The sequence below is a fragment of the Tachyglossus aculeatus genome, chromosome 3 (assembly GCF_015852505.1).
Source record: "Tachyglossus aculeatus isolate mTacAcu1 chromosome 3, mTacAcu1.pri, whole genome shotgun sequence".
NCBI lineage: Eukaryota > Metazoa > Chordata > Mammalia > Monotremata > Tachyglossidae > Tachyglossus > Tachyglossus aculeatus.
Window position 1 is genome coordinate 9043841 of NC_052068.1, and position 23671 is coordinate 9067511.

A 23671-nucleotide genomic window follows, 5' to 3' on the forward strand; every position below is an offset into this window, starting at 1 on the left:
CAGAATACACATTCCCTGTCCACACAGAGGAGATACACCTCTTGAGCCTCTTAAATTTCTCTGCTTTTCTCCCTCTGTGCTAGTGCATCTGGTGGATCTAGCTATGTCTTCGTTAGTACAGGGAAAGAGGAGAGAAGTATGAAGCCTTTCTCCCCATCCTAAAGCTGTTTCTTGGAGAGAAAGGCAGAAAACCCCTGGGCTGTCTTGGTTCTACAGCATTGCTTCTTCTTTAGCCAGGTCTGCTTCTTTGGAGACCTTCTAAAGAAGGCATTAACAAATGGCATTTGTTAAGTGCTTACTATGTGCAAAGCACTGTTCTAAGCACTGGGGGGGGGGGGGATACAAGGTGATCAGGTTGTCCCACGTGGGGCTCACAGTCTTAATCCCCATTTTACAGATGAGGTAACTGAGGCCCAGAGAAGTGAAGTGACTTGCCCAAAGTCACACAGCTGACAGGTGGTGGAGATGGGATTAGAACCCATGACCCCTGGCTCCCAAGCCCGGGCTCTTTCCACTGAATCACGCTGCTTCTCCAGAGGGATATGGAGATGCGGGAGAGGGATCGGCAGCCGTCTAGACTTTAATTCGTCATGGAGCAGGAATGTGTCTGTTTATTGTTAGACTGTACTCTCCCAAGTGCTTAATATAGTGCTCTGCACACAGTATATGCTCAATAAATATGATAGATTGACTCACTCCACCTTAATATAGTCACGATTCAGTCGTTTTTCTCTATGGCATCTGGAGCCACCCAAGTCTAGTCTGCTTGAGGTCTAACACCCGTGGTGGGGATAATAAGAATAATAATAAATATGGTATTTGTTAAACGCTTACTGTGTGCCAGGCACTGCACTAAGCACTTGGGTGGATACGTCCAAATCGGGTTGGAAACAATCCCTGTCCCATGTAGGGCTCGCAGTCTTGATCCCCACTTTACAGATGAGGTAACTGAGGCACAGAGAAATGAAGATACTGGCCCAAGGTCACACAGCAGACAAGTGGCAGAGCCAGGATCATAACCCATGTCCTTCTGACCCCCCCAGGCCTGTGCTCTATCCACTACGCCAGGGAAGATAAGGAGCACAGAACAGAAGCAAACAAAACACATGTACGCAAGTGGCAATTAAAGAGCCATAGGGAGCCTGAAAAGTTTTATGTATAAATATATATATCGAGAAGCAGCATGGCTCAGTGGAAAGAGCACAGGCTTGGGAGTCTGATGTTATGGGTTCTAATCCTTACTCTGCCACATATCAGCTGTGTGACTTTGGGCAAGTCACTTAACTGCTTTGTGCCTCAGTTACTTCATCTGTAAAATGGGAACTAAGCGCTTGGGAAGTACAAATCGGCAACATATAGAGATGGTCCCTACCCAACAACAGGCTCACAGTCTAGAAGCAGCATGGCTCAGTGGAAAGATCCCGGGCTTTGGAGTCAGAGGTCATGGGTTCAAATTCCAGCTCCGCCACTTGTCAGCTGCGTGACTTTGGGCAAGTCACTTAACTGCTCTGTGCCTCAGTTACCTCATCTGTAAAATGGGGATTGACTGTTAGCCCCACGTGGGACAACCTGATCACCTTGTATCCCCCCCCCCCATCGCTTAGAACAGTGCTTCGCACATAGTAAGCACTTAACAAATGCCATCGTCATTATTACCATTATTATTATATACGTATAAAGGCAGGGACTTAAGAGGAGATCACCAGCTTAAAAGCTTAAATTCAGAGGTCAGAGTTCTAGCACGGTGCATCAATCAATCAATCAGTGATATTGATTGAGCGCTGACTGTATACATTAAACCAAGTGCTTGGGAGATTTATAATATTAATTGTGGTACTTGTTAAGAGTTTACTTTGTGCCAGACACTGTACTAAGCTCTGGGGTTGATACAAGCAAATCAGGTTGAACGCAGTCCCTGTTCCAACATGGGCCTCACAGTCTCAATCCCCATTTTACAGATGAAGTAACTGAGGTGGCAGAGTCAGGATTAGAACCCATGACCTTCTGACTCCAAGGCCTGTGCCCTATCCACTGCACCTGGCATTTATCTAGCACGATACAACATGAAAGAGTCGGTCGACAGGTTCTCTGCCCACAATGAGCGCTGTATCCCCGTTATATCTCAGATGTTGGGGACTGGAACTCCCCAAGGTTGATTCTAACTTTGGGGTACCATTGGGTTCCACGGATGACTCGAGGGAGATGTGGGGTGGCGGAGAAGGAGGTGCTGGGAAACAGGATGCAAGCCTTCTCTCCCTTGCAGCCTTCGTGTCTGAGCTGAAGGCAGGCTATAATGGGCTTCTCCAGCAGGGAGGCAGGGAACAGTGGGACATCTGGGTCCCTAAGGCTCTACTCACTGACAGGGCAGGAGAATCTTATATCTTACAATGAGTTGCGAGGTGCAAGAGAATCAGAATTAAAATATTAATTGTAAAATGCCTCCAGAATTTGAGGGGAAGATGCGCTGACACTACCCTGAGGTTTCCTGGCAACTGTTTTTTATTAAGTGCTCACTGTGGGCCAGGCACATAGTAAGTGCTTAACCAAATACCAACATTATTATTATTATTATTATACTCTATTTTACTTGTACATATTTACTATTCTATTTATATTATTTTGTTAATATGTTTTGTTTTGTTGTCTGTCTCCCCCTTCTAGACTTTGAGCCTGCTGTTGGGTAGGGACCGTCTCTATATGTTGCCAACTTGTACTTCCCAAGCACTTAGTACAGCGCACACAGTAGCGCTCAGTAAATATGATTGAATGAATGAAATGAATGACTCACAGCACTTATGTGCATATCTTTAAATTATATATTATAAAGAATGTAATTATATTGATGTATGGCTCCCCTTCTAGAGTGTAATAATAATAATAATAATAATAATAATAATGGCATTTATTAAGCATTTACTATGTGCAAAGCGCTGTTCTAAGCGCTAGGGAGGTTACAAGATGATCAGGTTGTCCCACGGGGGGCTCACAGTCTTAATCCCCATTTTACAGATGAGGTAACTGAGGCACAGAGAAGTTAAATAACTTGCCCAAAGTCACACAGCTGACAATTGGCCGAACAGGAATTTGAACCCCTGACCTCTGACTCCAAAGCCCATGCTCTTTCCATTGAGCCACACTACTGTAAGCTCGTTAAGGTCAGGGGACGTGCTTTTATAGTGTTTTTTTCCAAGTGCCTAGGACAGTGCTCTGAACATAGTTGAGCACTCAATAAATGCCATTGATAGACTGATTGATTGATTGATGTTAAGAGTCTCTAAGAGTTTTCCAAGGTTGTAATTCACTTTGGCTAGCTGAGGGAAGCGGGGCTCAATATCAGTTCTTCTCTAACTGTCCAGGTGGGTTGGTCAGTGCAATTTTGGCTCCTTTCTAGACATTTAGACTATATATGCACCATGTGGGCGCTGGGAGAAGCAGTGTGGCCTAGTGGAAAGAGTACGGGCCTGGGAGTCAGAGAACTGGGGTTCTAATCCCAACTCTGCCATGTGTCTGCTGGGTGACTTTGGGCAGGTCACTGAACATCTCTGGGCCTCAGTTCCCTCATCTGTAAAATGGGAATTAAATCCTAGTCCCCCGTACTTAGACTTTGAACCCCATGTGGAACAGGAACTATGTCCAACCTGATTAACTTGTATCTACCCCAGTGCTTAAAACAAAGTTTATACTAGTGAGTTAACAAGTACCATAATGGTTATTATTTATTTATGTTCATTCATTCAATTCATTCAATCGTATTTATTTAGCACTTACAGTGTGCAGAGCACTGTACTAAGTGCTTGGGAAGAACAAATCGGCAACATATAGAGACGGTCCCTACCCAACAACGGGTTCACAGTCTAGAAGGGGGAAGACAGACAACAAAACAAAAGTAAACAAGTGTCAATGCCACCAAAATAAATAGAATTATAGCTATATACACATCATTAATAAAATAGAGTAATACATATGTACAAATATACACAAGTGCAGTGGGGAGGGGAAGGGGGTAGGACAGAGGGAGGGAGGGGGCGATGGGAAGGGGAGGAGGAGGTGAGGAAAAGGGGGGGCTCAGTCTGGGAAGGCCTCCTGGAGGAGGTGAGCTCTCCTAATAATAATAATAATAATGATGGTATTTGATAAGCACTTACTATGTACAAAGGACTGCTCTAAGCCCTGGGGAGGTTACAAGGTGATCAGGTTGTCCGACAGAGGGCTCACAGTTTAAATCCCCATTTTACAGATGAGGGAACTGAGGCCCAGAGAAGTGAAGTGACTTGCCCAAAGTCACACAGCTGACAGTTGGCAGAGATGGGATTTGAACCCACAACCTCTGATTCCAAAGCTCGTGCTCTTTCCACTGAGCCACACTGCTTCTCCAAGGGCTTTGAAGGGAGGAAGAGAGCTAGTTTGGTGGATGTGTGGAGGGAGGGCATTCCAGGCCAGAGGTAGGACATGGGCCAGGGGTCCACGGTGGGACAGAAGAGAATGAGGCCCAGTGAGGAGGTTATCGGCGGCAGAGGAACGGAGTGTGCAGGCTGGGCTGTAGAAGGAGAGAAGGGAGGTGAGGTAGGAGGGGGCAAGGTGATGGAGAGCTTTGAAGCCAAGTGAGGAGTTTTTGCTTCATTCGAAGTTCGATAGGCAATCACTGGAGATTTTTGAGGAGGGGAGTGACATGCCTAGAGCATCTCTGCCCAAACATAACCCGGGCAGCAGAGTGAAGTATAGACTGAAGCAGGGAGAGGCAGGAGGATGGGAGATCAGAAAGGAGGCTGATGCAGTATGTGGGACAAGGACTGTGTTTATTCCAATTAACTCACATCTACCTCAGTGCTTAGTACAGTGCTTGGTAAAGATTTAGTACCTAACAAAATGCCATAATAATAATAATAATTTAGAAAATAGCTGATGAAGGATTCAGGCCAGCCCTGCTGAAGTAAGAATCCCCAGAAGAGCTTCTGGAGTCAACTATCCTTGGAAATCAAGTTTCCTTGGGTGCACTCCCTAATCAGAAAATCTCATGATCCTCCCTGCTTGCTGGCACATCCTAGAAGAGACAGAAACTTGGGTTTGAAACTAGACCTGAAATGGTTTTGAGGTAGTCAGAATCTATCTCGGTTTCACCCAACTTCATCACTATAGCTCACATTTCATTAACCCGGCAAGAGAAAACATCACATCCTTCATGTTTCTGTAACTGTTGATGGTGATAAATTGTATGTTTATGGATGCATTTTTCCTTATTGAAATTTTTTAAAATGCTCTAATTGCCATAGGATCCCCGGCCAAATCAATCCATATTTTCAAAGAGGAATGTCTTCTAGGTAATAACAAAGTAAGGAAATGTATTGTTGAGATTCAGGATTCATTCCAAGCCCCTAGTGAGTCAAGTCTTGTGTGGAAACGCCTTGAATTCCCCCTAAAAGCTTTCACAGCAACTACTTCTTTTTCATTCAGTCAGTCATATTTATTGAACGCTTACTGTGTACAGAGCACTGTACTAAGCGCTTGGGAAGTACAAGTGGGCAACATATAGAGATGGTCCCTACCCAACAACGGGCTCACAGTCTAGAAGGGGGAGGCAGACAACAAAACAAAACATGTGGACAGGTGTCACATCATCGGAATAAATAGAAGTAAAGCTAGATGCACATCATTAACAAAATAAATAGAATAGTAAATATGTACAAGTAAAATAAATAGAGTAATAAATCTATACAAACATATATACAAGTGCTGTGGGGAGGGGAAGGAGGTAGGGCGGGGGGGATGGGGAGGAGGAGAAGAAAAAGGGGGCTCAGTCTGACAAATGACAGATTGGATATAGAACCCAAGAACCCTGACTCCCTTCCCACACCTCTTAATAAACTCCCTTTCCTGCAAAGGCCTTACAGTCGAAGGGGAGGAAGGATAGGTATTTAACCCCCTTTTTACAGGTGATGAAACTGAGGCACAGAAAAGATAAGTGACTTGTCCAAGGTCACACAGCAGGCAAGTCGCGGTATCAAGATTAGAACTCCCATGTCAATGCCTACCCTGATCCTGACGTACAAATATCTGTGAAACATGTAGGGACACATTATCCCAGGAGCAATAACTACCCTTTCCAGAGAGGCAGGGCAAATGAGAAGGGTGTGGGGCCTAGTGGAAAGAGCAGGGGCCTAAGAGTCAGAGGACCTGGGCTCTAATCCCACCTCTGCCACATCTCTGCTGTGTGACCTTGAGAAAGTCACTTAACCTCTCTGTTCCTCATTACCTCATCTGTAAAATGGGGATTAAGACTGTGAGCCCTATATGGCATAGAGACTGTGTCCAACCTCATTATCTTGTATCTACCCCTGTGCTTAATACAGTGTATTACACATAGTAAGTCAATCAATCAATCAATTGTATTTATTGAGCGCTTACTGTGTGCAGAGCACTGTACTAAGCGCTTGGGAAGTACAAATTGGCAACATATAGAGACAGTCCCTACCCAACAGTGGGCTCACAGTCTAGAAGGGGGAGACAGAGAACAAAACCAAACATATTAACAAAATAAAATAAATAGAATAGATATGTACAAGTAAAATAAATAAATAGAGTAATAAATATGTTCAAACATATCTACATATATACAGGTGCTGTGGGGAAGGGAAGGAGGTAAGACGGGGGATGGAGGGGGGGCGAGGGGGAGAGGAAGGAGGGGGCTCAGTCTGGGAAGGCCTCCTGGAGGAGGTGAGCTCTCAGTAGGGCCTTGAAGGGAGGAAGAGAGCTAGCTTGGCGGATGTGCGGAGGGAGGGCATTCCAGGCCAGGGGGATGACGTGGGCCGGGGGTCGACGGCGGGACAGGCGAGAACGAGGCACAGTGAGGAGTTTAGCGGCAGAGCGGAGGATGTGGGCTGGGCTGTAGAAGGAGAGAAGGGAGGTGAGGTAGGAGGGGGCGAGGTGATGGAGAGCCTTGAAGCCGAGGGTGAGGAGTGTCTGCCTTAACAAATACCATTTTCAAAAAATTCAGACTGGTGTATTCACCTGAATCAGTAACAATCACATATTTCACTGACGTATAAAATGATTAGTATTTCACTGAGTATACAGTGATGGTTATCTCAGGATGAGGGCACTCATTGCCTTGGTCTCCATATTTCCAAACACCAATTGGCTCTTCTGCACAATCTCTGACAGTCATTGAGCTGGGCTATTAGCTTCATGTCGGTCTCTAATCGTAAATGGCCTAAGCACTTACCACAGGAGCTGACAAAGCACTAATGACATGCGGACACATTCGGTTCGACAGCCCGTGGCTAAGCTATTTATTTGTTCTGTAGTCAATAAGAAAAAGATTGTGTTTGCCTGAAAATATTCCAAGGTAAAAGAAACCAGAGAGCATCCAGCCTAAGGATGGGTTCGGTTTATAATCGGGCTTTGCTGTTTGTTGTTGTTTTTAACAAAAACTGTTGCTTGTGGGCATCTGAAATAAATTCCCAGGGGCTAACAAGGACAGGTCATGGAAGCAGCGTGGCTCAGTGGAAAGAGCATGGGCTTGCGAGGCAGAGGATGTGGGTTCTAATCCTGACTTCACCACCTGTCAGCTGTGTGACTTTAGGCAAGTCACTTAAGTTCTCTATGCCTCAGTTGCCTCATCTGTAAAATGGGGATTAAGACTGTGAGCCCCATGTGGGACAACCTGATTACCTTGTATCACCCACAGCGCTTAGAACAGTGCTTGGCACATCAGCATCGTGGCTCGGTGGAAAGAGCACGGGCTTTGGAGTCAGAGGTCATGGGTTCAAATCCCGGCTCTGCCAATTGTCAGCTGTGTGACTTTGGGCAAGTCACGTAACTTCTCTGTGCCTCAGTTACCTCATCTGTAAAATGGGGATTAAGACTGTGAGCACCCCGTGGGACAACATGATCACCTTGTAACCTTCCCAGTGCTTAGAACAGTGCTTTGCACATAGTAAGCACTTAACAAATACCATCGTTATTATTATTATTATAGTAAGTGCTTAACAAACACCATCATTATTATTTTATTATTATTATTATTATTATTATTATTATTATTATCTGCAGCATTGCTTCTGTCAAAGGTTTTGCTCGCAAGGACAAAATACCCAACGCAAGTTCATAAAAAGGTGCAGGAAAATGGTTTCGTGGTTTTCCTTCCTGCTGTGGGGATTGTGTGAAATTATGGCCCAAGTCATTTGCCCTTCTTACCCTTTGCTAGCCTACTGCCTGTTTCATGCCTCTCTTGATTGTGACCTTTGACTCTGTTGCTGCCTTGGTATCCAGGCGGTAAGTGATGTATTTGCAAGGAGCAGCTGGATATCACATTGTACTTTTAGAGCTCTGTTTGTGGGTCTCTATTGACCTTCCTGATTCTACCTAAGTGAGATAACTCTCACTGGAAATGATAATGATGATGGTATTTGTTAAGTGCTTACTATGTGCCAAGCACTGTTCTAAGCACTTCGGAGGCTCAGTAGTGTTTTGGACATATAGCCCTCCCAGTGTTTTTGCTAACTGTGAAGTAGTGCGTTCAAATGATGGGGCACTAAAAGGGAACTCAGTCCATAGAAGACAAAGCTCTCCAGTACAAGTATAGGTAAAAGCAAGAAGGAATTTGTGAACCCAGCCTGGATTTGTGATAAAAGTGAACTGGGGGAAAACAGTAAGGGGCACATGCTAAATGAAACTCATTTTTAGATGTAAGAAAACACTACTTGAGTGCTTTCAATCCATTATAGACTGTGGACGATAATTAGGTAGCTGTATTATGATAATCAGGTCAATAAAAAATTCAATTTTTTCAAGTAGAAATTTCTTGGATTTAGTTTTCCCACAGTCCCCTGGTGGTTATGGGCAGGGAATGTATCTGTTTATTGTTATATTGTACTCTCCCAAGTGCTTACTACAGTGCTTTGCACACAGTAAATGCTTAATAAATACAATTGAATGAGTAAATGAATTCAACCAAGCATAATGCAGCACTCTGCTTGCCATACCAAGCACTTAGTACAGTGCTCAAGTACTTAGTACAGTGCTCTGCACACAGTAAGCGCTCAATAAATACAATTGAATGAATCAATACCTGAAAGAAAAAGAGCACAGTCAGTCCATCATTCATTCAGTCAGTCCTATTATGGAGTTCTTACTGTGTGCAGAACATATACTAAGCACTTGGGAGAATACAATATAACAGTAACCAGACACATTCTGTGTCCACAGTGAGATTCAGTCTAGAGGGAGAGACAGACATTAATAGAAATAAATAAATTCCAGCTGTGTACATAAGTGCTGTGGGGCTGGGAGCAGAGGATGAGTAAAGGGAGCAGGTCAGGGCAACATGGAAGGGAGTGGAAGAAGAGGAAAGGGGGGCTTAGTCAGGGAAGGCCTCTTGGAGGAGATGTGTCTTCAATAAAGCTTTGAAAGGTGGGGAGAGTAATCAATCAATCAGTCGTATTTATTGAGCGCTTACTGTGTGCAGAGCACTGTACTAAGCGCTTGGGAAGTACAAATTGGCAACATATAGAGACAGTCCCTACCCAACAGTGGGCTCACAGTCTAAAAGGGGGAGACAGAGAACAAAACCAAACATACTAACAAAATAAAATAAATAGAATAGATATGTACAAGTAAAATAAATAAGTAGATAGAGTAATAAATATGTACAAACATATATACATATATACAAGTGCTGTGGGGAAGGGAAGGAGGTAAGATGGGGGGGATGGAGAGGGGGATGAGGGGGAGAGGAAGGAAGGGGCTCGGTCTGGGAAGGCCTCCTGGAGGAGGTGAGCTCTCAGCAGGGCCTTGAAGGGAGGAAGAGAGCTACCTTGGCGGATGGGCAGAGGGAGGGCATTCCAGGCCCGTGGGATGACGTGGGCCGGGGGTCGATGACGGGACAGGCGAGAACGAGGTACGGTGAGGAGATTAGCGGCGGAGGAGCGGAGAGGGCAGGCTGGGCTGTAGAAGGAGAGAAGGGAGGTGAGATAGGAAGGGGCAAGGTGATGGACAGCCTTGAAGCCCAGGGTGAGGAGTTTCTGCCTGATGCACAGATTGATTGGTAGCCACTCGTAGCCCAAATAATAATAATAGTTGTGGTATTTGTTAAGCACTTACTATGTGCCACACACTGTACTAAGCACAGTAGATACGAGTTAACTAGGTTGGACACAATCCCTGTCCCTCATAGGGTTCATAGTCTTAATCCCCATTTTATTAATGGTAATAATAATTGTGGTATTTGTTAGGCGCTTACTGTGTGTCAGGAACTGTACTAAGCACTGGGGTGGATAAAGCAAATCGGGTTGGACACAGTCCCTCTCCCATTTGGGGCTCACAGTCTCAATCCCCATTTTACAAATGAGGTAACTGACATACAGAGAAGTTAAATGACTTGCCCAAGGTCACCCAACAGACAAGTAGCAGAGCCGGGATTAGAACCCATGAACTCTGACTCCCAGGCCCGTGCTCAGTCCACTAGGCCATGAGGTAACTGAGAAACAAAGTTAAGTGACTAGCCCAACATCACATGGCAGACAAGTAGAGAAACTGGGATTAGAACTGCTGACAGTCACACTGGAAGGAGAGGGGAGAGAAGAGGGGGTGGGGGGGTCTTGTCTTGTCTTATGCTGTCAAGTTGTCTCTGACCCATAGCGACACCACGGACACATATCTTCCAGAATGCCCCGCTCTCCATCTGCAATTGTTCTGATAGTGGATCCACGTAGTTTTCTTGGTAAAAATCCAGAAGTGGTTTATCCTTGCCACCTTCCACACGGTAAACTCGAGTCTCTGCCCTCGACTCTCTCCCGTGCCGCTGCTGCCCAGCACGGGTGAGTTTTTACTTGTAGCAGATTGCCTGCCACTCGCTAGCCACTGTCCAAGCTAGGAATGTAATGGACAGGCCTCTGCTTGACTCTTCCACCCATAGCCGAGAGTGGTAGAGGACTGGAAACTCTCCAGGTGCGACCCTGAGATGGAGAGAAGCGGGTAAGGGAGGAAAAACGGATCACAGCAGCCCCTTTCTTAACTGTTGTCCTTGGTCTAGAGTGTAAGCTCGCTGTGAGCAGGGAATATGTCTATTTATTGTTATGTCATCCTCTCCCAAGTGCTAAATATAGTACTTTGCACACAGTAAGCACTCCATAAATATGATTGAATGACTGAAAGAATGAATGTTGATTGGAAGATTGGCTGTGGTTACCAGTTTTTCTATTTCCATTTCCTGCTACTCTTCCCCAGGGTCCCCACCACTGTCTTCTCCTGGCATTCATTCATTCATTCAACCGTATTTATTGAGCACTTACTGTGTGCAGAGCACTGTACTAAGCACTTGGGAAGTACAAGTCAGCAACATTTAGAGACTTTCCCTACCCAACAGCGAGTTCACAGTCTAGAAACGGGCTCACAAGCCAGAAGGGCCTGTTCTCCATTCCTAACCACCTCCAGCTCCATCCTGGCCCCAGGCCTTTGTATGGAAACAGCATAGCCTAGTGGATAGAGCCTGGGCCTGCATGTCATAAGGTCAGGGTTCTAATCCCAGCACAGCCACGTGTCTGCTGTGGGACCTTGGGTAAGTCACTTCTCTTGTCTGGGCCTCAGTTATCTCATCTATAAAATTTGGATTAAGACTGTGAGCCCTATATGGGACAGAGACTGTGTCCAACCTAAATAACTTGTATCTACCCCAGTACTTAGAATAGTGCTTGCCTCATAGTACGCTCATAACAATTACCATAATTATCATTATTATTATTATCCCCCCATCAGGAGCTTATTTTCATGTCTGTCTCTCCCTCTAGACTGTCAGGTCTTTGTTGACAGAGGTCCTGTCTACCAACTCTGTTATATTGTACTCTAGAATGTGAGCCCATTGTGGGCAGGGATTGTCTCTCCTTATTGCTTTATTGTACTTTCCAAGTGCTCAGTATAGTGACCTGCAATCAATCTATCAGTTGTATTTATTGAGCGCTTACTGTGTGCAGAGCACTGTACTAAGCGCTTGGGAAGTACAAGTTGGCAACTGCACATAGTAAGTGCTCAATAAATGTGATTGAATGAATGAATATTCTCCAAAGCTTTTAGTACAGTGCCCTTCACATAGTAAGCACTCAATAAATACCACTAATGGATGGAAGGCAAGAGGTAGCCAAATCTGCCCAATCACAACTGGTCCAGCTTTGTACTGCCCCTCCCATCCCATCACCACAGAACCAATAGAGAAGCAATGCATCCTAGTGGATAGAGTCAGAAGGTTGTGACTCCACCACCTGCCTGCTGTTTGACCTTGGACAATTCACTTCACTTCTATGGGCCTCAGGTTCCTCATCGTAAAATGGGGATTAAGGCTATGAGCCCCATGTGCGGCAGGGACTGTGTCCAACCTGGTTATCATGTATCTAACCCAGCGCTTAGAACAGTGCCTGGCACATAGTAAGTACTTAACAAATACCACAATTATGTCTATTGACTCTACTATACTCCCCCAGGTATTCTCCCATGATCCTTTTAAGTTATGATCCTTTCAGGGCATGATCCTTTTAGGGACTGAAGAGCCCGTCAGTGGAAGAGCCAGAACCCACAACCTCTGACTCCCAAGCCCATGCTCTTTCCACTAAACCATGCTGCTTCTCTGTCATAAACATCTAGTGACATTCTCCAGTCAAACCACAAAAACAAAGAAATCACAGCAATGTGTCTCAGCTAGGTTTCTGTATCTTTGTTCAAATCAAGAACAATGAAAAGTTTGCATGGAGAAGCGTGGTGTTACAATTCAAAATCATCTCTCTGTCATTCATTCATTCAATCGTGTTTATTGAGCATTTACCGTGTGCAGAGCACTGTACTACGCGCTTGGAAAGTACAATTCAACAACAGATAGAGACAATCCCTACCCAACAACAGGCTCACAGTGTAGAGGGGGCACACAGACAACAAAACAAAAGAAGTAGACGTGTCAATACCATCAAAATAGATAAATAGAGTTATAGCTATATACACATCATTAATAAAATAGAGTAATAAATATGTACAAATATACACAAGTGTTGTGGGGAGGGGAAGGGGGTAGGGCAGAGGGAGGGAGTGGGGGTGATGGGGAGGGGAGGAGGAGCAGCAGAGGAAAAGGGGGGGTCTCAGTCTGGGAAGGCCTCCTAGAGGAGGTGAGCTCTCAGTAGGGCTTTGAAGGGAGGAAGCACCCGAGGGCCATAGAGCTCCCAGGAAGATTGGGCTCACCATAATAATGATGGCATTTGTTAAGACTTACTATGTGCCAGGCATTGTACTAAGTGCTGGGGTGGATACAAGTAAATTGATTTGGACACAGAAAGCCATAGAAAGCTGAGAACATACTCACTGTACTTCCATCTCATCTTTCTTGCCGCCAACCTCTCACCCACGTCCTGCCTCTGGCCTGGAACATCCTCCCTCTTCATATCCAACAGACGATCACTTCCTCTACCTCCAAGCCTTACTATTCATTCATTCATTCAATCGTATTTATTGAGTGCTTACTGTGTGCAGAGCACTGTACTAAGCGCTTGGGAAGTACAAGTCGGCAACACATAGAAACAGTCCCTACCCAACAGCGGGCTCACAGTCTAGAAGTCACATCTAGAAGTTACTAAAGTCACATCTCCTCCAAGAGACTTTCCCTGACATTTTTTCTAATGGCAATTAAGTGCTTATTATGCTGTAAGCACTGTTCTAAACTCTGAGGTAGGCGCAGTCCATATACCACATGGGGCTCACAGTGTTAATACCCATTTTACAGATGAGGTAACTGAGGCCCAGAGAAATGAAGTGACTTACCCAAGGTCACACAGCAGACAAATGTTGGAGCCATGATTAGAACCCAGTCCTTCCAACTCCCAGGCCCGTGCTCTGTCCACTAGGCTAGACCCTCATTTCCTTTTCTCCCATTCCCTTCTGCATCACCCTGACTTGCTCTCTTTGTTCACCATCTTGCTCAGCCCTAAAGCACTTATATCCATATCCATTATGTATAAATGTCTGTCTCCTCCTCTAGACTGTAAGCTCATTATGGGCAGTAGTCTTTTATGTTGTTATACTGTACTCTCCCAAATGCTTAATACAGTGCTCTGCACCTAGTCAGCACTCAATAAATACAACTGATTGAATGAGAAATTCCAAACCCGCAAGTGCCTCTTAAACAATCTAAGTCACTGAAACATCAGCTCATCTTTCCAGTTAAATAGCATGTCACATAAAATCCAGGAATTTTAAGCACAACAAAGAGTAAAATCTATGGCATCAGGACAATTCCTTTCCCTCTTTAATATATGTTCGGGTTGGGGGTGGTTAAGTAACGTTTATATGTCTGGTCTTTGTGCAGCTTTAAGGAAGATGCACAAATCGAAAAAGTCAAACCATAAATTGCAGACAAAGAGCTACAAATATGAGCAGTATTACAACATCAAAACGTCTCGTGGACACTCAGAAATAAGCTGTACTTCTGTGTAGCAGTGAAGCAGCAAATCGAATTCTCATAATGTGGATTGAAAATGAGAGTCTTGTAAGGTTTGATGAGGTGGAAAAGATACTGAGATCGCTGGTTTGTTCCAATACATTCAGTACACTGTACTTGGCTAAGTGCCATGGCTAATCTTTGTAATGGCAGTGTAGCTTGTAAACCCATTTGGTAGAAAGCTACGCATCCTAGTTTTATAATACCACACCAAGTAGGGTGGTAAATAAGGTTCTCTTCAAGCATGAAAGCATTTTTCTTTTCTTAAGAAAAAAACCCTCAGAGAATCTTCGATTGTATTTTAATGTTATTTGAACAAAACTTATTTTTAAAAACTCATTAGATTTCTTCACAAATTTGTCATGAAGTGGAGTATGAATAGGAGTATAGTAGTAGCGGTATTTGCCTCACAGCACATAGGGGATGCAGCGTGGCTCAGTGGAAAGAGCCCAGGCTTGGGAGTCAGAGGTCGTGGGTTCTAATTCCGGCTCTGCCACTTCATCAATCGTATTTATTGAGCGCTTACTATGTGCAGAGCACTTACTATGTGCAGAGCACACAGCTGTGTGACTTTGGGCAAGTCACTTAACTTCTCTGTGCCTCAGTTCCCTCATCTGTAAAATGGGGATTAAGATTGTGAGCCCCACAAGGGACAACCTTAATTACCTTGTATCCCCCCAGTGCTTAGAACAGTGCTTGGCACGTAGTAAGTGCTGAAAAGGTATGGAACACAAGTACCTGTGAGTTTGTGAGGACCTTAAACGGACACAAACGAGGCATTGCCTGCCTGCAATACAGAGATAGGCTGGTAGTGAGTGGCTCATCAGACAACACCATCAGGTTATGGGACGTTGAATGTGGAGCCTGTTTACGTGTGCTGGAAGGCCATGAAGAGCTGGTGCAGTGTATTCGCTCTGATAACAAGAGGATAGTGAGTGGGGCGTACGATGGGAAAATTAAAGTGTAGGATCCTGTGGCTGCTCTTGACCCCCATGCCCCTGCAGGAACCCTGTGCCTGTGGACTCTCGTGGAGCATTCTGGAAAGCCCGCAACCTTGGTGTCATCCTCGACTCTGCTCTCTCGTTCACCCCTCACATCCAAGCCATCACCAAAACCTGCCGGTCTCAGCTCCACAACATTGCCAAGATCCGCCCCTTCCTCTCCATCCAAACCGCTACCCTGCTGGTTCAAGCTCTCATCCTATCCCATCTGGATTACTGTATCAGCCTCTTCTCTGATCTCCCATCCTCCTGTCTCTCCCCACTTCAATCCATACTTCACGCCGCTGCCCGGATCGTCTTTGTCCAGAAACGCTCTGGGCATGTTACTCCCCTCCTCAAAAATCTCCAGTGGCTACTAATCAACCTACGCATCAGGCAGAAACTCCTCACCCTTGGCTTCAAGGCTCTCCATCACCTCGCCCCCTCCTACCTCACCTCCCTTCTCTCCTTCTAAAGCCCAGCCCGCACCCTCCGCTCCTCTGCCGCTAATCTCCTCACCGTGCCTCGTTCTCGCCTGTCCCGCCGTCGACCCCTGGCCAACGTCATCCCCCTGGCCTGGAATGCCCTCCCTCCCCACATCCGCCAAGCTAGCTCTCTTCCTCCCTTCAAGGCCCGAGAGCTCACCTCCTCCAGGAGGCCTTCCCAGACTGAGCCCCCTCCTTCCTCTCCCCCACGTCCCCTTCTCCATCCCCCCCGCCTTACCCCCTTCCCTTCCCCACAGCACCTGTATATATGTATATATGTTTGTACGTATTTATTACTCTATTGATTTATTTTACTTGTATATTCTATTTATTTTATTCTGTTAATATGTTTTGTTTTGTTCTCTGTCTCCCCCTTCTAGACTGTGAGCCCACTGTTGGGTAGGGACCGTCTCTATATGTTGCCAACTTGTACTTCCCAAGCGCTTAATACAGTGCTCTGCACACAGTAAGCGCTCAATAAATATGATTGAATGAATGAATGAACAAATACCAACATTATTATTATTATTGTATGTACCCATCTGTACTTTATTTATCTGTATTAATGTCTGTCTCCCCCTCTAGGCTGTAAAATTATTTTGGGCAGGGAATGTGTCTGTTTAGTGTTATTTTGTACTCTCTCAAGCACTTAGTACAGTGTTCTGCACACAGTAAGCACTCAATAAACATAATTGATTGCATGAATAAATGACTGAGTTTATTTTTAAGTGCTGACTGTATGCAGATTACTGTACTAAGCGCTAGAAAAAAATACACTGATGAAAATTGGACACTTCCAAAGGCTCACTATTAAAAGAGCTCATAGTTTAAAATGAAGTGGAGAAGGGTTTGGTGACAGACACAGTAGGAAAGATAAATCAATCAGTGGTATTTATTGAGCACTTAATGTGTGCAGAGCACTGCACTGAGCGCTTGGGAGAGTACAATAGAGAAGCAGCGTGGCTCAGTGGAAAGAGCACGAGCTTGGGAGTCAGAGGTCATGGGTTCTAATTCCAGCTCCACCGCTTGTGAGCTGAGTGACTTTGGGCAAGTCACTTAACTTCTCTGGGCCTCAGTTACCTCATCTGTAAAATGGGGATTAAAACTGCAAGCCCCATGTGGACCAACCTGATCACCTTGTATCCCCCCCAATGCTTAGAACAGTGCTTTGCACATAATAAGCGCTTAACAAATACCATCATCATTATTATTATTATTACAATAGAACAGAGTTGGTAGAAAGGAATAGTGCCCAATCTCAGGCTGGGGCATGGCTTAGTGGATTAAGTATGGGCCTGGGAGTCAGAAGGACCTAAACCTGACTTTGCTAAATTCGTTCATTCATTCAATTGCATTTACTGAGTGCTTACTATGTGTAGGGCAGTGTTCTAAGTGCTTGGGAGAGCACATACAACAATAAACAGACACATTCCCTGCCCATAACAAGTTTACAGTCTAGAGGGGGGGAGATAGACAGTGCTGTTTGACCTTGCCTGTTCTCTCTCCTACTTAGACAGTAAGGCCCATGCAGGACAGGGACTTTGTCCAACCTAATTCAATTCTATCTTCCCCAGTGCTTATTTGACACATAGAAAGCACTTAATAAAGGACATTAAAAACATACACACACACACACACACACACACACACACACAGTCTTACACACACATGCGTGTGCACACATCTAGGGACAAGGTAATCAGGTCAGATCAATCAATCAATCAATCGTATTTATTGAGCGCTGAACAAGGGGCATGGCTTAGTGGATTAAGTATGGGCCTGGGAGTCAGAAGGACCTGTTTCCTAAACCTGACTTTGCTGAAGTTCGCTAAAACTGTTCAGGGGCCTCCAGGGACTGCTGAAAGTTATAGTCCCAGAAGCTTGGGGGACAGTTCCCCAGCCTTTATAATAATAATCATTATTATTATGGTATTTGTTAAATGCTTACTATGTGCCAGGCAGTGTACTAAGTGCTGGGGTAGATACAAGGAACTCAATTAAGCACAGTCCCTGTCCCATGTGGGGCTCCCAGTCTCAATCCCCATTTTCCAGTTGAGGTAACTGAGGCGCAGAGAAGTGAAGTGACTTGTTCAGAGTCACAACATAAGACAAGTGGCAGAGCTGGGATTAGAACACATGACCTTCTGACTCCCAGGCCCGTGCTCTATCCACTATACCATGCTGCGTTCGTATGTGTATGTATATTAGTATATGTATAATAGTCCTTATTCAAAGACACCGCCTATGGCAGAATTCACCCTGAGTTTGTGTGTGGCTGAAAGGGCTAAGGTAGAATCCACATTCCCGGCCACACTGTGCCCCACAAAAGGCTGTCCCTGTTGGGTTGTTACGGTTGGTGTTGTAGGACCTGGAATCATTTGCTCATTTTCTTCCTTGCTTCTCATTCCTCACAAAGCTTGTGCTCAAAACCAGCCACCCCCGGTTTGATATTTAGGAAGATATTGAAGAAGCAGCAGCCAATCTCCATCCCGGGCTGAGTCGAACTGATTGCTGACCCTTTTTTCCATGATTTTTTTCCAGTTACCCGTACAGCGAAGACTCTAGCCAGGGAAAACAGTACATGAACACCAGGTGTCCAGCATGGTGTGATAGGATTCTAATGTCTCAGTCAGCCAAGGAACTGATTCTAAAGGTAAGGACTCACTAACCAGATTTTAGCCTGTTTCCGGTCCATTCTAAGTTCCCAAGAGCCAAATCTTGAGAGTTTCGAGCAATACTGTTTTTAATCCTTCAGTATTCAGTACCTAGCTTTGTCAGTTCTAACCCAAATCAAAATTCTTAAATTGATATCCGAAAGTAACATGGTCAGTCTCAATTCATCCATCACTTAATCAGTGGTGATAATAATAACTGTGGTATTTGTTAAGTGCTGGGATAGATACAAGTTGATGAGGTCAGATAAAATCTCTGTCCCACACAGAGCTCACGGTGTAATGAGGAGGGAGAACAGGTAATGAATCCTCATTTTACAGATGAGGAAAGGCAGGGAATATGCCTATGTTTTTATTTATGTTTGTATTCTCCCAAGTTCTTGATTGATTGAATGATTGATTGATTGATTGAGGAAACTGAGGCACAGAGAAATTAAGTGATTTCACCAAGGTCACACTGCAGCAAATGTGGAGCCAGAATTGGAACCCAGGTCTTCTGACTCCCAGGCTGGGTCTCCTTCCACTAGGCCATGCTACTTCTAATGGTATTTATTGAGTGTTTACTTTGTGAAGAACACTGTGCTAAGTAATTGGGAGAGGACAATAAAATTGGTGGACATTGTTCTTGCCCTTAAGAGATTATAGACTAACAGAAGAGACGGGTGTTAAAATTAATTACAGGTATAGGAAGCAACCAAATGCTTAGTACAGTGCTCTGCACACAGGAAGCGCTCAATAAATACGATTGAATGAATGAATGAACCAAGCTTAAGGATAAATAATAATATTAATAATAATAGTACTTGTTAAGGGCTTGCTCTCTGCCAGGCACTGTACTAAGTGCTGGGGTAGATACGAGCTATACAGGTTGGACTCAGTGCCTGTCCCACCTGGGGCTCACAGTCTTAACCCCCGTTTTGCAGATGAGGGAACTGAGGCCCAGAGAAGTGAAGTGACTTGCCCAAGGTCACACAGCAGATGAGTGGCAGAGCTAGGATTAGAACCCAGGTTCTTCTGACTCCCTGGCCACCCAGGCTCTATCCACTAGACCACACTGCTGTGGGTGGAGTGAGTACCTAAATTGCTTTGCACATAGTAAGCGCTTAACAAATACCAACATTATTATTAAGGGAAGGGACTTATTTTGCAAGGCTTATTTCAACTCTACAAAGCTGAGCTTTACAAGAGTGGCCCTTAGGGTCGGAGTCGGTATATCAGGGATGGACAAAGCAGGCAGTTTAGGCCATCCCTGCCCTAGGCCCCACGTCTAGCCTGAAACCCCCTCCCTTCTCAAATCCACCAGACAATGACTCTTCCCCGCTTCAAAGCCTTATTGAAGGTCCATCTCCTCCTAGAGGCCTTCGCAGACTAATCCCCACTTTTCCTCATCTCCCACTCCCTTCTGCGTCACCCTGACTTTCTCCCTGTGCTCTTCCCTCTTCTCCCTGCCACACACCACTTATGCATATATCTGTCATGTTATTTATTTGTATTGATGTCTGTCTCCCCCTATCTTGATGGTGAGCTCATTGTGGGCAGGGAATGTCACTATTTATTATATTGTACTTTCCCAAGCGCTAAGTACAGTGAGCACACAGTAAGCGTTTAATAAATACAATTGAATTCATTGATTCATTCAGTCATATTTATTGAGCGCTTACTGTGTGCAGAGCACTGTACTAAGCTCTTGGGAAGTACAAGTTGGCAACATATAGAGACAGTCCCTACTCAACAATGAGCGCACAGTCGAGAAGGGGAAGGCAGACAACAAAACAAAACATGTGGACAGGTGTCAAGTCATTAGAACGAATTGAATGAATGATTGAAGGAGCCACTGAGTCTAGACACTCTCTGCCCCTCCAGCAAGAGGTAAAGCTGTAAGGTTGTCACCCGAGGGACTTTCCCTCCTCCTTCTCCTACCTTCTCCTTGGGACTATGCAACGGCAGTTCAACCTAGCCCCACACCCAAAGGAAGGAGAGAAAAGAAGCAACAAGTTCCTAGAAGAAGTCGAGGAAGCTCTAAGCATCTCCTCCCTGAGGGACGGCTGTTCAGATGGAAGCAACGTGACCTAGTGGACAGAGCCCAGGCCTGGGAGTCAGAAGGACCTGGGTTGTAATCCTATCTCTGTCACTCATCTGGCTGTGTGACCTTGGGCAAGTCACTTCACTTCTCTGGGCCTCAGTTACCTCATCGGTAAAATAGGGATTGAGACTGGGAGCCCTAGGTGGAACAGGGACTGTGTCCAACTCGATGAGCTTATATCAACTCCAGCACGTAATACAGTGCCTGGCACATAGTAAGTGCTTAGCAAATACCAAAATTATTGTCATTATTATTCATTAATTCAGCCATATTTATTGAGCCGTTACTGTGAGCAAAGCACTGTGCTAGGTACTTGGAAGAGCACACTATAACAATAGACAGACACATTCCCTGCCCACAATGAGCTTGCAGTCTAGAGGGAGCAACAGACATTAATATGAATAAATAAGGCATTTATAATAGGGCCAAAAGACCCAGGGAGATAATCCTCTTACCCTTGACTACTTGGAGTGTGGATCTCTCATCCCAGTCAGCCTCATGCAACCCTCCAAGCAGCATAGTATAGTGGCTAGAACCCAGGCCCGGGAGTCAGAAGGTCGTGGGTTCTAATCCTGGCTCCTCCACCTGCCTGCTGTGTGACCTTGGGCAAGTCACTTCACTTCTCTTGGCCTCAGTTACCTCATCTGTAAAATGGGAATTGAGACATGAGCCCCACATGGGACAGGGACTGTGTCCAACCCAATTTGCTTGTGTCCACCCCAGTGCTTAGTAGAGTGCCTGGTACATAGTAAGCACTTTAAAAATACCATTATTATTATTATTTATTATTAAACTCTCCCTGATACCAGTGGGACCCAGAACTGAAGCTCCCCAGCTCGAGCCCGGGAGAGGACGGCTCAGGGAGAGAGAGGAATTCTCCTTCAGGACAAATTGCTCCTGCTCTCTAAAATCTTCCCCTCTTACTCCACTCTGGGGCCTCCAAACTTCTTACACAGCCCTCCTGCATGTGCACATAATAATTGTGACTTGCAGCTTGTGAGGCTGGAAAAAAGAATTACCTTTGTGATTTAGAGCTGATCTGATGGATAGTAGTAAAATGGACTAGTTTTATTTTGCAAATAAATAAATACTTCTAAATAGAAGTCACCTCCAGATAGGGTTAATAATTAATGATGATTGTGTTTGTTAAGTACTTACTGCACTAAACGCTGAGCAAGGTATGAGGTAATCAGGTCAGATTAGACTGAGCTCATTGGGGACAAGAATGTATCTATTTGTTGTTATATTGTACTCTTCCAAGTGCTTAGTACAGTGCTTTGCATGCAGTAAGTGCTCAATAAGTACGATTGAATGAATGAATGGTCAGACAAAATCCCTGTCCCACATGGGGCACACAGCCTAAATAGGAAGAAGACCAGTATTGTCTTGTCTTATGCCATCGAGTCATCTCCTACCCATAGCGACACAACAGACACATCTCTCCCAGAATGCCCCGCTCTCCACCTGCCATCGTTCTGGTAGTGTGTCCACAGAGTTTTCTTGGTAAAAATCCAGAAGTGGCTTACCATTGCCACCTTCTGCGCAGTAAACTTGAGTCTCCACCCTCGGCTCTCTCCCGTGCCTCTGCTGCCCAGCACAGGGGAGTTTTGACTTGTAGCAGATTGCCTGCCACTCACTAGCCACTGCCCAAGCTAGGAATGGAGTGGACAGGCCTTTGCTTGACTGTCCTTCCCATAGCCGAGACTAGTAGAGTACTGGAAACTCTCCAGGTGCGACCCTGAGAGGAGGGATAGGAAAACCAGTAGTGAATCCCCATTTTACTGTTGTTATTATTATTATTACAAACGGAATACAACCAGTTGTGGGATTGGTGAAAGACCCTGAATACCATTTGTGGGCTTGACTTCTGCAAAGCCAAAATGATCTCGAGAAACTGAAATGTCAAAGAACTAACAATCAATTGATTAATCAGTGGTATTTATTGAGCGCTTACTGTGTACAGAGCACTTTACTAAGCTCTTGGAAGGGTACAATATAACAACAAATAGATACATTCTTGTCCCCATTGAGCTCAGTCTAATCTAGACTGTGAGCCCACTGTTGGGTAGGGACCGTCTCTATATGTTGCCAACTAGTACTTCCCAAGTGCTTAATACAGTGCTCTGCTCACAGTAAGCACTCAATAAATATGATTGATTGATTGAGTGATTGATCTGACCTGATTACCTTGTACCTTGTTCAGCGTTTAGTACAGTAAGTACTCTTGGAAAGTACAATACAACAGAGTTGGTAGACACATTTCCTCCCCACAACAGAACTTGTCCACACTCTCTGGAGATGCAAAAATACCAAGCAGGGAAAGAGGCGAAATGGGAAACCCAACCATTCATTCATTCAGTCAGTCAGTCATTTTTATTGAGCGCTTACTGTGAGCAGAGCACTGTACTAAGCACTTGGAAAGTACAATTGGGCAACAAATAGAGACAATCCCTACCCAACAACAGGCTCACAGTCCAGAAGTGGGGAGACCGACAACAAAACAAAACAAAAAAAAGTAGACAGGCATCAATAGCATCAATATAAATAAATAGAATTATAGATATATACACATCATTAATAAAATAGAATAGTAAATATGTACATATATACACAAGTTCTGTGGGGCAGGGAGGCGGGTAGAACAGAGGGAGGGAGTCAAAGTGATGGGAAGGGGAGGAGGAGCAGAGGAAAAGGGGGACTCAGTCTGGGAGAACCAGAACAACCAGAATTTATGACAGGAAGTTGGCCCATTGATAGGGAAGGAAATCTAAGCATAATAATGTTATTATTATTGTTATGATTGTTGTTGTTATTTGTGATGTTTATTAAGCACTTACTAAGTATCAAGCACTTTACTAAGATCTGGAGTAAAGGATCATTCATTCAATTGTATTTATTGAGTTCTTACTGTGTGCAAAGCACTGTACTAAGCACTTGGGACGTACAAGTTGGCAACATATAGAGACGGTTCCTACCCAACAACA

At 44.8% G+C, this 23671-nt stretch overlaps 1 protein-coding gene across 1 annotated transcript in view; it reads left to right on the forward strand.

Moving 5' to 3' along the window:
- INPP5A (inositol polyphosphate-5-phosphatase A) overlaps positions 1–23671 on the forward strand; it is a 610446-nt gene that overhangs the window by 581204 nt on the left and 5571 nt on the right. The window contains exon 13 of the mRNA XM_038744152.1: positions 18474–18585. Coding sequence (XP_038600080.1) covers positions 18474–18585 — 112 coding nt within the window. The remainder of the gene's footprint in view (positions 1–18473; positions 18586–23671) is intronic.